This window comes from Ceratosolen solmsi, unplaced genomic scaffold (genome assembly GCF_000503995.2).
Source record: "Ceratosolen solmsi marchali unplaced genomic scaffold, CerSol_1.0 scaffold1, whole genome shotgun sequence".
Classification (NCBI taxonomy): domain Eukaryota; kingdom Metazoa; phylum Arthropoda; class Insecta; order Hymenoptera; family Agaonidae; genus Ceratosolen; species Ceratosolen solmsi.
The window spans coordinates 12,626,616-12,641,546 of NW_011948415.1; the positions used below are offsets into that span (position 1 = coordinate 12,626,616).

General features: G+C 38.2%; 1 protein-coding gene across 1 annotated transcript in view; it reads right to left on the minus strand.

The window, feature by feature from the left end:
- The window catches only part of LOC105359078 (synaptic vesicle glycoprotein 2B), a 19,191-nt gene extending 5,994 nt beyond the window's left edge, over positions 1–13,197 (minus strand). The window contains exons 1-3 of the mRNA XM_011495554.1: positions 13,139–13,197; positions 1,524–1,719; positions 1,089–1,382 (exon numbers count right to left, since the gene is read on the minus strand). Of these exons, the coding sequence (XP_011493856.1) occupies positions 1,089–1,382; positions 1,524–1,719; positions 13,139–13,197 (549 nt within the window). The remainder of the gene's footprint in view (positions 1–1,088; positions 1,383–1,523; positions 1,720–13,138) is intronic.
- Between the last annotated feature and the right edge of the window lie 1,734 nt (positions 13,198–14,931).

The window sequence follows — 14,931 nt, forward strand, 5'->3', positions numbered from 1 at the left end:
CTACAACCAGGCGCATCCACCCCACCCCCCATCCCCCCGCCCCCTTCTTTCTTATAAACCCCTTTAATTGCGCTGGCAATTACAATTAACTTATCACTATTAAGCGTCATTTACCGACGAACAACCATTCTTCGGAATACATGAAATATCAGCATTAATCGTAGCATTGGCCCCGCGTAATTAAATCCCAGGAGCACTGGCAAGCATCGGGCTGCATTTGCCTTCGTCTACAAAAGCGATTCGAAGTTCCGTCGGGAATTTCGTGTGCGCGCCGCCTACTCACTTATCCTTATTGTACGACCAATCAATTGGAAAAGGATAAATCGATCAAAGATTCGTCAATAATAGATTGGGCATTAGGGTACTGCTCTCAAGGCCCATTAGACGATCGAAACGACCGATGAGGTAAGGTTCGCAAATGAAAATGGAAGGAAAGCGAGATAGAAAATGGAACGAGTCGGAGACCTTGCGCGTACTACTATTGTTATTGTTATTATTTCTAACATTATTATTATCGTCGTCGTTGTCGTCGTTGTCGTCGTCGTCGTCGTCGTCGTCGTCGTCGTCGTCGTCGTCGTCGTCGTCGTCGTCGTCGTCGTCGTCGTCGTCGTCGTCGTCGTCGTCGTCGTCGTCGTCGTCGTCGTCGTCGTCGTCGTCGTCGTCGTCGTCGTCGTCGTTGTTGTTTTCTTTTCGTTTTTGTGTTTGTTATTGTCGTCGTGGTAGTGGTTTCGGGGGTAGTGGTGTTGGTGTTGTTATAGTTATTAACAGCCGCCGACGATGGATATTAGACAAATTGCCCGAGGTGGGGAAAGCTACTGGGAGGAGATAAGAGGACGAATTAAATTGACGAGCGAGTGCGGAGCGTGGGACACTGGGACCATAACGACAATGCGAAAATGTCGAGCGGGAGAGTCGTAAAATGAAAAGGTAAAATTCGAGGGAAAGCCAATTGCGACCGACGACAAGGAGGCGAGTAAATGTCAAGGCTGTTGGTGGCGCATGGAGCGGGGAGGGGTAAGGGTGTGTCGTGGGGCCGTGACAGTGGCCGGCCGGAGAGGCAAGCGATTGAGGTTATGTCGCATACGGACCTGCTTCATGGCGTCGTCGTGGAACTGGCCGAGCAAGTCGACGTTGCCCGCGGCGTCTATCAGCTCGTGCTCGGCGAGGTCGGCGGCCGAGCTACCGATGGCCACGGCCGCGGACTGTCCCGTCACGGGCATGGCACCGTTGCTGGGCGAACCTCCCCCGGTCGATTGGGTCTGCATCTCCTCCGTGTATAGCCTAGCGCCGGTGAGGGTACGATGCTCGCCACGCTGCTGTTGATTTGAATTCGTGTACTGCTGTTGCTGTTCCTGATGTTGTTGATGATGATGATGATGATGATGATGATGATGATGATGACGATGAGGATGCTGCTGCTGCTGCTGCTGCTGCTGCTGTTGTTGATGTTGTTGTTGTTGTTGCTGCTGTTGTTGATTGTGGTGGTGGTGATGGTGGTGGTGGTGGTGCTGCTGCTGCTGGTGGTGCTGTTGCTGCTGCTGTTGCGGTTGCTGACGATGGTGGTGATTCTGGGCGCCTGCACCCAGGCCCCGGACCTCGCTGCCCACGAGCCACAGGCTTTCCTCCTCCGACGAGGGCATCACTGCCACAAACCATCTGCAAAAGGACGCACCGACTGTAGCACTACTGGCCGAGAGCCGCTTGTAGCCGTCGCGAGCACTTTTTCAGTCACATGTCCAAGTCGCCGAGGGCAAATGGGCCGCGTGTCTACGACGGCCAGCAGCAGCAGCGGCAACAGCAGCAGCAGCGACTCCTCCCGACGCTCTGTAACTCGGGCCGACACTTTCACAGGGGTACCCACCCGAGTACGTTTGGCTGCCTCGGTGAGCCGACGAGGCCGAACACGCGCGCTCGATGCCCCTTACTTATGATCGTACGCGTGGTGTCTTGGCAGGTGAGGTGCCGATGAGGGCGAAGGGCTCGGGACGCACTGTCATTTCCTCTCCTCGAGGCCCCGCGCGCCTTCTCTATCCAATAACGGCCGCTTCTATTGGGACGGAGGGCGCATCGAGTGCTCCCTTTTATCGATACTTTCGTCAATCGTCACGGAATCGTCGTCCTCCTCTACGCAATCCTTGATTGCCCGTAAAACCAACGGCGAGGTATATTCCTAGCGATTTATTTCGGATCGAATGGCTTTAATCCTCGCTTCGCTCTACCGTCGATACCCATTTGATTGGTGGGGAGTGGTGGGATGATGGCGCGATTGGGAGGGGGGAAGGTGTATCGATTTGGTGAGATTGTCGCGAGAGCGATGTAAACATTGGGTGCATGACCGCCGTGATACGAAGGAATGGCGAATTTGAAAGCTCCGCTAGGTAATGTTACGCGGCCTTGCTATTGCGTCAAGTTGCGTACACGCACACACGCAACATCAAATCGATGACTCGGTTGCGTAATCGTAACGACGGTATTGATAACGTATTACGTATAACGAAGGTCGTGAGCGAGTTGTAACTGGGGGAGGGGAGGGGAGGTGTCTCGAGCCTTTAGGAAGATCTCATCGAATAACCACGTGGAATGTGAAATCTATCATTCCATGGATAATGTGGTATTTTTTGTTAATTTTCGTGGCTCGAGCTAACGTGACATTAACCAACACCGGGCAAATATAAAAACATCACCCACCCCACAATTCGTTAAATTATGCTTAAAAGTGCAAGAGATTTTGTTAACCTCTACGTTCCCTACTATCAAGCGCCTTTAATTATTTTCTATAAATGTACGGCCAAGTATTTAAAATATATTTTGCGTTTGGAACAAGAGAAACGTGAGATAATACACTCGTGATGAGCTCTACTTCGCTCGTATCGTCATTGCATAATTATTAACTTGAATTAACTTGAATCGATGAGAAAATTAGTAGTCATTATAAGTTAAAAGAATCGACGTATTAGTTTCGAGAAACAAGTTAAACAATTTCCATGGATTGTTGAGAATTATTGGAAATTTTGTTCTATCGAGTGCGATACAATTGTACAAATCCATACAATTATGACTGTACGTTTGTACAAATTCGTTCTCGGAAAAATAAATGATAAGTAATCGAGTCTATAATGTCGGATGAAATTTTAACGCTAACTGTACAAGTTATTTCGACAAAGCGTTCGACAAATTCAATCATCGTTACACAACAAGTTCATTATTCTATTATAAAATGCCTTTTAAATAGTTAAAAATACCTAATTGCTTGAAAGCTACTTGTTTCTTTACAAAGCTCTTGCATATTTGCAAACGTAAGTAATTCAAACTCATATGAAATTCACAGCAACCATATTTAATTAATATTTTTAATAATTACAATAAACCGTAACAAACAGTAACAAAACCGTAATAAACAATAACACTATCATTTCCCAAAATATTGACGATATGCTTGCCTGTCCACATACACATCGCGTGTACACGCATGCTGCTCTTGTGTGTATATTAAGCATATGATTCATGCATACATACATACATACATACATACATACACGCGCGCGCGCGCGCGCGCACGCACACGCACACGACATATATTTAATTTATAAAATTGATTTATGTAAAAAAAATTTAGATACCTCCTTTGTCATACTTGGTGTACGTTTATCATTAAATTCCGATTCGATGTGATTAAAAATATTTCATTATCAATATATTACATTAAACTGATAAAACAAACAAAAAAAAAAAACAAAAAAAGAACAATTAACAGAAACCAATATTTCAATCATTCTATATTGAATTAATATCTAATAATTCTTTTTTACAGCAATGTATTTATTATTTAAATATATACAAAATGGTTTATTAATTAATCAAATGCTTATTGTTGATATCACATATTCAATAATATATAATATTTTTATATTTATACGCGGTTTGTTGCAATTTCAATCATTCAATCATTTTAAATATAATGTATATATGTGTGTGTGTGTATATATATATATATATATATATATATGTATATATATTCATGTAGATGTATGTTATAAAAAATTTATTGTCGATGTTATTTATTGTCAAACAGTTGCTAAAAGCCGTTAAAATTTATTCAAAATATATATTACAAAATTAATAAATATCAATGAAACATAAATGCAGCCGAACCGTAAAATATTTAGCTTAATCAATTTACTTTTATAAAGATTAATATTAAATTAATCAGAGATTAGTGAAACAGATTAAAATTATAGAAAGCCGTTTATATATGATATAATTCTGCTAATAGTACCTGTACTACGTATTCTTATTAACTCTATTTATTTATAATAATAAAACTAAAAATATACAAACATGCTGTATGATTTGAACTTTAAATAGGAAAAATATAAGAAATTTGATTCCAATCAGCCAAAACAATTTTTAACGTTAATGCAATGCTATTAAATTATAATTATTTATTAATAGTCTTAAACGTCTTTTATAATAACTTCATATTGGAGAAATGAACGTACAACACTTTCATATATAATTTCAGAAATACATAATCCAGTGAATTTTCATATTCAATTAATGTCAACGTCACCTTAAATATTATATATATATATATATATATATATATATATATTAACGTAAAAATGAGTATTATGCTTAGAAAGCTTAACGACAGGTTACTCAAGAATTATTTTGCAATAACTATTATCATAACTTACTTAATTTAAAACTAATTTGTCGGTTTACTAAACGATAAAGTATGTCAAAATTCATTAAATGATTATCTCAAAGGCATTACGTAAGATTGTTTTGCCATGCTATAATGGCGTATCAAAACTTGCATGTGAAACGCATCGAGAAAGTTTTCTTGCAAAACATATGTTTCTCACCTTTAATAATAATTGCCTGCAAAATTTCTAAAAACGCACAAATTTTATTTAACAAAAACAACGGGAGGAGAGAAAAAAATTAATTTGAACCACTTTTTAATTTTACATTACGAAATAATGCCAAAGTATAGAGTAAATGGAAAGCTTTTAAATAAACTAGAATGAATAATTAATTGAAATTCTCAATTATTACTGGCAATATTTCATCCGTATTTTTAAAGAAAAATATTTTTCATATATCTCTCTGCTCGATAATAATTTTCCGCGTGAAGTAAAAAAGTAAAATCCGTTGAGTAAAAATTCCATTATCGATCGATCCCGAGCTCATTATACACTAAAACACAAATCGTCCTATTTCGCATTAAACACAAGTCACGTGCAAATTACCCACTACGGTTCACGCCCAACTTTCACGTGTAATAAGGTCGCATCTGCGAGTCAAGACCGAAAAAGGTATTAATCCTTCCCCGTGGTCATATTGGAAAATGCACTTGACAGCAATTGTTACTCGAGCGCCTATAACGTCTTATATAATTCCGGTAATAATCCAGCGAAAAAGTAACTGCGACGATCAATCAATTAATTGCTACGTGCTACTTAGTGAAGAGGAAATGTTCGGCGTCCGGGGGAATCCGAACTCATCGTCGCCTTTCCCCTTCGGTGAAGCTGCGCCACCTCCACCTTCGAGCATTACCCGTACGCAAACAATAATTGCATGACTTCCAAAGGAAACTGCAGTCATAAATTAAACGAGCCGCGATGCTTGTTACCGGGAGACATTAAGGCATTATCGTTCCTAGGACGACGTGGTGTATTTTCACATACATGACGATTGATCCGACCGAGGAAAAGCACCGGACGTTTATAAACGAAGACCACCCCCATGCCTTCCGATCCAATCTCCTTCTCTTCTCTTCTCTTCCACTCGTTTCCGCATAAACGAAAAACCCGAAGCGCATACTGTTCCTACAGGACGGTCTACATTAGCCATTCTCCCACCCCCAACCCCATCACCATCCCAGCATCACTACGGGCCGATGATATTCCACTGCTTCCGCCAGTTCGTATCTAAAGTCCGAGCTTTTTCCAACGTTCTATGCGCGCGTGGCCGTCACTGCGGCCATAATTAAAAAATATTTGTCCGAGAATAGCGAGATTGTACATTGCGACTGATGTTAAATATTTTCAAAATTATCGCGGGATAGCGAATCTGAAAGCTCTAGCTCGTAATTCCAATAGTTAATAATTCAGCAATAAAGGTTTATTAACTTTTTTCGTTGATTATCTAATACTAATAACTCGCCAGCACACTAATTGGAATATCCAGAATGAACAGTTCGATTATTACAATTAACGAGGCAAGAAGAATCTTTAGTCATCAATTATTCCTTAATAAACTTATATGCAAATTGCAAATTTAAGCCTCTCAAATTATCGCCTAAATTGATCATTATCTCATTATTAAGTATTTTTAGCATTTTTAAGCATTGACAAGCTAATACATTACCAACTAAAGTATCATATATATATATATATATATATATATATATATATTCATTATTATTATTATTATTACTATATTAATATTATTATTAAATTTTATTGTTATTATTATCACACAGAACTTTTAGTAATAATGAGAATGAGAAAGTAATAATAGTAATAATGAATAAGGGAGTAACGTTTTCTTATTAATTAAGACATTCTCTTTGTAAATTATGATTTACTTTTTGAAAACATTGAATTCAATGGCATACTAAAGATTAATTTTTTCTTATTAATTTTTCTTATTGTATATATTTTTATTATACAAAATAAAGTGTCTTTAATTATCGAAAAACCTTCCCCTAACTCATCGCTACCGATGTATTTTTCTTCAATATAATCCGCATTACATGTAATAAACCTCCTATTAGCCAAAATGATTTTACAAAGCACCGTTAACACCGTTAAATTTCTCCTCCTTTTTCGTCTAATAGGAACAAAAAAAAAAAAAAAAAAATTCAATAGCACATCTATATTCATAACTATAAACAACTTGTATGAACCAATCAGGATGCGACAAATATTGGCGATTTTTATAATAATTAATTATCATCATTGCGTGGAAGCTTAAAGCGCCAAGATATCGCAGTATAAAATCTCCAAGCTATTTACCAATAATTTTAATCGACAACTTGTAAAAGCCAGAACTGGCCGTTAAACTTAAAATTGAAACTACGTAGCGAACCCGTGGACCGGTAGTAAAATTTTATTACAAACTCTATCGTCGTAACTAGAGATTTCAATAAAGAAAACATTTGCATATACGATTGAACTTGACGCGCATTTCGCGCGACTTGGATCGTCGGAAAAATTCCATCGGGATTTGAGCTTTTATTTTTATGTGATCGACATCGGGCGCTTAACTCGCGTTACTCGTCCACATAACTATGGCTGTAATCGAAAATTCAAAGATCGCGAAATAAATTTACCGGCTGCTCAATATCTGCACGAAGCATTAGACAAATATTGCCTCGCACAGGCTATACAAGATGCCAAGATGTCGTTCGAGTGATTTAGAGTTTATTAAGCCTGATAGGCTTCGCCCCCCCCCCCACTCCAACTCCCATCTCTATTCGTCGATACGATTATTATTCTACGATTTTCTCGTCATCATAAATATTAGAGGAACGACCCTTTCTTAACACACTGTTCTTAAAACACTCGATCCACGTATCAAGAATTTACTTCTTTGTGCTTCACTTGTTTTGTTGTTTTGTTTTTTAGAACGTTATTTTATCCACATCTATTGAGGTAATATTATAAAAGTAGAATAAAGAAAAAAAACTTACAAAAGTCAACTATCGTTTGAATAGTAAAATAAAAAATTTGATAAATATATGAGCGTTCAACGCGTAAGTTGTTTATTTATTAATTTGAAATGTGAAATGTATTATATGTATTCGTAATATTTTATGTTTCATCAAATTAATTATACAAGTATAGAAAAAAATATATATCTTCGCTCAATAATGACGGCACAAAATATTTATATATGCAAAGATTTTTATTTCTTATCAATGGAAATTATGAAGTAAATTTTGGCACAGTTCCGAAATTCCATAATTGACATACATGAATATTATGAATAATTTTCTATGTCATGAATGACTATAGACAAATAATCAAATACGAAAATATAAAATTATCATATAATTGGATAAATTCTTAATATCTCGTTCAATTCATTATAATTTTGAATTTGTTAATAGACTGTTTAGGAGGACAGTTCGTTCGAATGTAAACAAACATAGAAGGATATTTTAATTTCAGTTTTAATTATTGTCCAGTGGATAATCCATAGTTAATTTTATACAGAATTTTTCCAAGTAATTCAATATACGAATTTTATTTTTAATAAAAAGAAAAAAAAACACCTCAAATATCATATTCTTTATTTTATACAGTGACTAACATAAAATATGATCCTTTTACCGAACCAATATAGTTATACTATACAAAGGAAAATTATTGTAAATAAATTAATGGCAATATTATTATTATTATTATTATTATTATTATTATTATTATTATTATTATTATTATGAACAAATATTGATTTAAACATTGTAGTTATAATTTTTTTATTATTCTCAGATTTATAGATTATCAAAACTAAGATTCATTAATGTATATTATGTAATCAAAAAAAAAAAAAATAACATTTTATAAAAATGAAAGTAATTGCTAATAATACTTTCATGAGACTCCGATGAAATATGCGACATATTAATTTTATTTTGCCTAATAATGTTAACGAGACTATGGGATTATAAAATAATCATATGAATAAATTAATCTGAATTTATTTTACGAATGTCATAAATTATCACCGTACCATATACAATTTAAGTATTGACATTATTAATTAGGACAAACATGATAATTCCATAGTAAAAGTACTTTTTCTTTTTTTTAATAATCCGATAATGTAAAAATACAATGTCTTTTTGTTCACTATGAAAATGCACTTTTTTTTTTTTTTTAATTTGCTTCGTTTATCAATAAATTCAATTCTGCAATATTAAATTATAAACTACTATTTTAGAAAGAAGATATATTTGTATTTGATTAGCCTTCTTATATTGCAATCAATATTAAAAATTCGATTTATTATTCGTAAAAAAAAGTTTTTAGTAAGATTCTGTAATATTATTATGATGATACCTGAATTCTTGTAAGAAACTCGATTTACCTTAGTTGACAAAACTATTCAAGGTACGCACGACAAAAGTTTATACACCATTGTCGGATTTCTAATGCAATATTTCTCGATTTATTATATTTTGCTGAATAATGGAGTTTCATACATTTACGATAAAATCGATTGTCTCAAACATTAAAAGGGTCCATTCAATGGCTATCGATTAATATTAACTCAATACATATGCACACTTTGAACGTTCGTAATTATTTTTCAAATGAAATCGTTGATTCAATATAGAATACATAAATTTATTATATTTCATTAATAACAATATAGAAAATATATATACGTAGTCAATAATTAATTTATCGTTTATCTTATTTTATTAGTATAATGCAAATGTCTTAAATCTTTAACCTTTAGAAATCCTTGTTCTTTGCAATTTCAGTTAAATTAAAAATTAAATAGTTACATGTAAAAGTATCCAAAGATATTATTCGACATTATATTATTATTCACAATTTATGTATCAGTATGTAGAGAAAAAAGTTTTTTAATTAGACAAATACATCATACTTAAATAGAGCACTACTACCCATGAATCGGAAAATCTTCTGTACCATCTCGAGACAACTCTTTTCACGTATCGGCAATGTACTTAATTCACTTTATAATACACGAATTATCGCACAGCTACTTTATTATTGTAAATTTATTATAATCGAGTTGAAATTACGAAATTAAAATAGTCAATTCGATATCACTAATGTGTGGACATTAAACGCGCGTGGCATTAAAGTGCGCATTAAGCTTTTCGAGACAAATAGCGCAAAAGAGACTCTGCCGAATTATTCGCGTGACTTTTTACTTGCTAATCTAATCGAAAAATCTAGCCGAATATACAATCGAATTATAATCCCAATTATCATTGCTTTCTAAACGATACTTATTTTATAATTCGCACAAGCAACGAAGAGTTAATCGAGCAATTGCATAGCCGATGAATGCTTCTTATTGTCTGTACACATGGAGATTTTGACCGAGGAGCGTGAATTTAATCGCCTTGATTACAATTGCAAATCACTTGTCAAGATAGACGAGGAAGATTGTTCTCGCGGAAAATATGAGGAAATCAATGGCAAGTGTACATTGAAGGTAATAACGCAGACAAGAGAGTATTATTTTTTTTGTGCACCGACAAATCGACGCTCGAGCTAAAATACAAAAGCATACATTCTTTTTTTTTTTTGAAGAACGGCGAACATCGACGTTTGTAGGTGCGCGTGCGTGAAGGTACAGTTTAAATTAACGGTACACGTGCCAAAATCTTAAAGAATTACTATCTTTCAATGACGTCGCAAAGCATTCAACGTCCTCAAGTTGGCACGCTCTCGAGATCCTCACGAACGACGGCTAATTAAATAATCACATTTTCAAGAAGAAATATTTATGATCCAGAGCTTTAAGAAGATCGGAGATACACGCAAGCGATATGAAAATAATCGTTTCCCTTTTTTTTTTTTTTTTATTTTTTCTCTTTTCTTTTCTATCTCTCGTAATACGTTAAAGTTCGAGGGGAGGATTCGCTTGATTAATTAAACCAAATGGAAACGGATAACGTGGCTCGGGGTATTAAAGTCTAATTTCGAGAAACGAAAGTGATCGAAACTGCGTGGCACCGAGACCGAGGGAACAAAGTGAGGGAGAAAATCGCGTGATCGGATGTCGGGGGGTTTGGGCTCGCGCGTGAAAATTCGAAGCGGGTAGTGAAGGATCTGGCGAGCGGATAGCCAGGATACGGTGGCGCTAGATTATCGAGCACCAGATACGAAGGACGGATACGATAGGACGTGTTGGCTTGGAGCGTCAAGACATTTTCGGCTATTTTTAGCCAGTATTTTTAGCACACCGGGGGCTTGATTTTCAGGAGCACACACCTATCGAGCCACACCCGCGTCATTAGCATTAACATTATCTTAGATATTTCGGTTAATGGGCTTAGGAGATTAATCGCGAGCTGCCAAGAATGGAGACGCCGGCTGATCCATAGTCGGAGATCTATGGGGAATCCTTGGGAGGACGAGCGAGCGCTTTTACATTGCTCGCGCACGTCGCTAGTGTTTGTATTTTCGTTACTATCGCCCAAGCAACAATACCGCATTATCTACCGGAAATTAATATATATTGGTATCGAAAAGTATGGGTATCGCAGGGGATGGCATTTAATAATAAACGACCTTTATATCTTCGGCCGTTGGATCGGCGAATACAGGGGACTGAAAGGAGCGCATGAATGAGGATAAGCACCGTTCGCACACTCGTCGTCCCTTATCGGAGGAGGAGCTCCCCCCTTCCCCCCGTAGAGTGCGACAAATGGCTCGTAAAAGTGGAGCTATGACGTTGAATAACTGTTACGTTCGCTTTCCAGCGAAGCCAAGACGACTTTTGGCGTCTCTGTGTACGAACGCGAGGCGACGTGATAATTTATCGTTCGCGCCTCTCATTGTGTGCGCGCCGAATTCACCTTGATAAAGAAAGGAATGGGTGTTCGGGAGACGTCGTGAATAATCGCGTATGAGTCGTCGCCAATTCGGGCCAAATGGAAAATTCGTTTGGCTCGTACTTAGAATCGACGCATTAATTGATGTTTCTCACACTGTTCTCGGTATACAGAATAATCCGCCAATTCACTCCCCTCACCCTCCTACGTCATTCTTCTCACTCTCCGCCCGTTTCTCTCTCTCTCTCTCTCTCTCTCTCTCTCTCTCTCTCACTCTCTGTCGGAGGGGCTCGATGATAAACGGTAACACACGCGTGTGACGCGCGTGTATTTCGTACTTATCAGATTCGACTTTGACTTGGGCTCTGGGAGCTTACCAACGCATGCGTCATACCATCCGACAGCCTGTTATTTTCGGCCATAATATAATAATTTGAGATGCGTGTGGCGAAAGCCCAGCGATTACGACGTCGCATGTGTCACATCAGCGACTATTGCGCTCTTTACCTTGTACTCGGGCTTATCGAATTCAGTTGTCGGACGACGAGAGCCGTCAACGCATTAGTTTCGCCAACCGACGAAAAGTACCGAATAATTATTTCATTCGGCTCTACGGTCAGCGTCACTTCCAACTAGTCAGTTGAATTGTTATCCTTGCGGAACAATGGCAATAACGACAAAATGCCCTCCTCTCCCTCGTTAGATAAGCGCGACACTTCAAGTCGGGACGATGATGCGCCCGACTTACGGCGTCGATCCAATGGGCATCACCTCCACCTCAAGCGCAATAGAAAAAGTAAAGAGGAATGCGCGAGGAGGCTGTAACGATACTCTGTAAATAACGAGCATTTGCAAAAGTGCAATTGAAAGGACGAGTAGGAGAGTGGGAGGAAAGGAACTCGAGCATCGTTCGCGATTCACTCGGCTGAGTCGCGGCTCAGGATAAGTGGTGGCAGCCAAAGGGAATTGAAGGAAGGACGCGCGAGCGAGCTTCGCTCGTGAATCCGTAACGATAAAGGGAGCAATGGATAATAAAGAAAGGCTGGATTAAAAGCCGACGGGCTAAGGTGGAATTAATATTTGAATAACCGAGCCCCGGTTTGGTGAAGATCGGGGCTGACAAGCCGAGGGGGTAATTAGAGACGAGCGATCGCGGGGATCGGCAACTGCGGGCCTGGCACACTGCGTCAAAGGATCAAAGACGGCACAAAGGGATCAAAGGAATCTACGTGTATTATTCCCGAGGCCACGTGTATCCTCGAACGCCGCTTCCCCTTTTCCCAACAAAGATAACACACGAGCAGAGAGAGAGAGAGAGAGAGAGAGAGAGGAAGAAAGAGAAAAAGAGATGATCATGACGACGACGACGACGACGACGACGACAGAGATGATCATGACGACGACGACGACGACGACGACGACGACGACGACGACGACGACGACGACAATAACGACAACGACGATGACAACTATGACGACAAAGACAACGAAAACGACGACGACGATGACGACGACGACGATGAAAGCAGTAGGGGATGCGGGAAAAAGCTTTGACATCCCCCACCCTGCGCTCCCCCTCACCATATCGGAGTAGGGAAGAGGGTCGAGAGCTGCTTCAACGACTCGCGTGGTTTATTCATCGTTCTTCGTCAAGCCTCTGACTGACTTTACGCTCTCGATTGATCTTTCCGCTACCGAGACGAAAATGCCGAGGTAGGGACGGGGCGAAAAGAGGACGCGAGAGCGCGTCTGCGCATCTAATTAGTCCATGTAGTGCGCGTCGTCGGCGGCCACCCGTATGTATGATATATCCTCGTCGCGGAATTTTCGCGGTACCCTATGGACGCCGAAGCATGAGAAGAAACCTCCGCGCCGCTTATCGTCACCAGAGATTAAGCGTCCGGGCAGTCCAGGACGCAACGCGATTATGTGACTGTAATTCCTGGGACCTCGGCTTGGTATTGTTCGTCCGGGATGCCTCTTGGCTTTTCAGCGGCAGCTCTCATTCATTAATCCATTTCAAAGTTTCCGTCCAATTGATTTTGCCAGATCAATGGAAATTTCGATTAGGAAAGTCAGACTGACTCATTGCATTAGATGACTCGAATGCAAAAGCGTACAAATAGGAGACAATAATTGCGGAAGACATAAACGGGCGAAGCGCTTATATTTCATCCATCTTCTTGTACATTTTGCATCAATTCCGTAGATTGGATCGTTTGCTCGAGGTCTTAAATCTACTTTTGTTCAACTGTGCAAGTACCGATCGTAAGCATTAAAATAATTTTAAAAAATTTATATATTACCGAGGTGAGTGTGATGTACGTTGATGTAATAAGAAATGGAATTTCAAGGAGTATGTTAGTTAGATAGAGAGATGCGCGCACACGCATAGTGCCCATTTGATTTAAATGTTTGTATTATTCTGACAGAAGGTACAATGAATTCAGATTTTAGAATTCTATTTAACAAGCATGTGATATCGTAAGACTTTGGACTTGGGAATGTTTTTACGAGGTAATAGAGGATAATTAAATTACAGATATACGGTCCGTATATAAATTCTTGATCATGGCTGTTACTGCCAATGCTTTCTCCAATGTGAAATCATAGGATTCCGTGTAATAAGAACGAGCCGTAATGTAAGAATATATAACAGAAAATAAAGGTAATTATGTTAATGTCTTTTTATTTTATACGTAAAACAAACAAAAAGTGTATTTAAAATGTTTATGCTTGTTTGTTGTTATTTGTTATTGTTATTGCTATTATTGTTTTTATAATTCTTCTTCTTTTTCTTTTTTTTCTTCTTCTTCTTCTTCTTCTTCTTCTTCTTCTTCTTATTATTATCATTATCATTATTATTATTATTATTATTATTATTATTATGTGGATACGGTAGAGATGTTATTGTAGTGTGATGATAGTGTAGTGTCGGTAGTGGGTTGGTGATAGTATTGGTAGTAATAATAGAGTTAACTGTAAAGCAAGGCAATGGATAAAATCTTTCGCTAAATAAGCACCGAAAACTTTGGAAATAAAAAATAATTATCTAATAAGAGTGCAATTTTATCCTTAACGTTCAATGCAACTACAATATATTTGTTCGTGCTAGATGCACGCGAGAGATTAAAATACAAGATAATAAAGAAAAAATACGCGAATGTATTTACTCTAGTTTAACGAGAGTAATGGGAGACGAAGGAGAGAGGATGAAGGTGGGTGGGTGGACGAGGGAGGTGGATGGGGGGGGGGATATGACACGTATTAAATCACGTGTATACCGCTTAATGAGAATATTCAAGATAAGATTTTTCAAAATCAAACCTCCACGAGTGCGTTACGAGTGTTTTCACATTTTCCGCCGCCTAAAA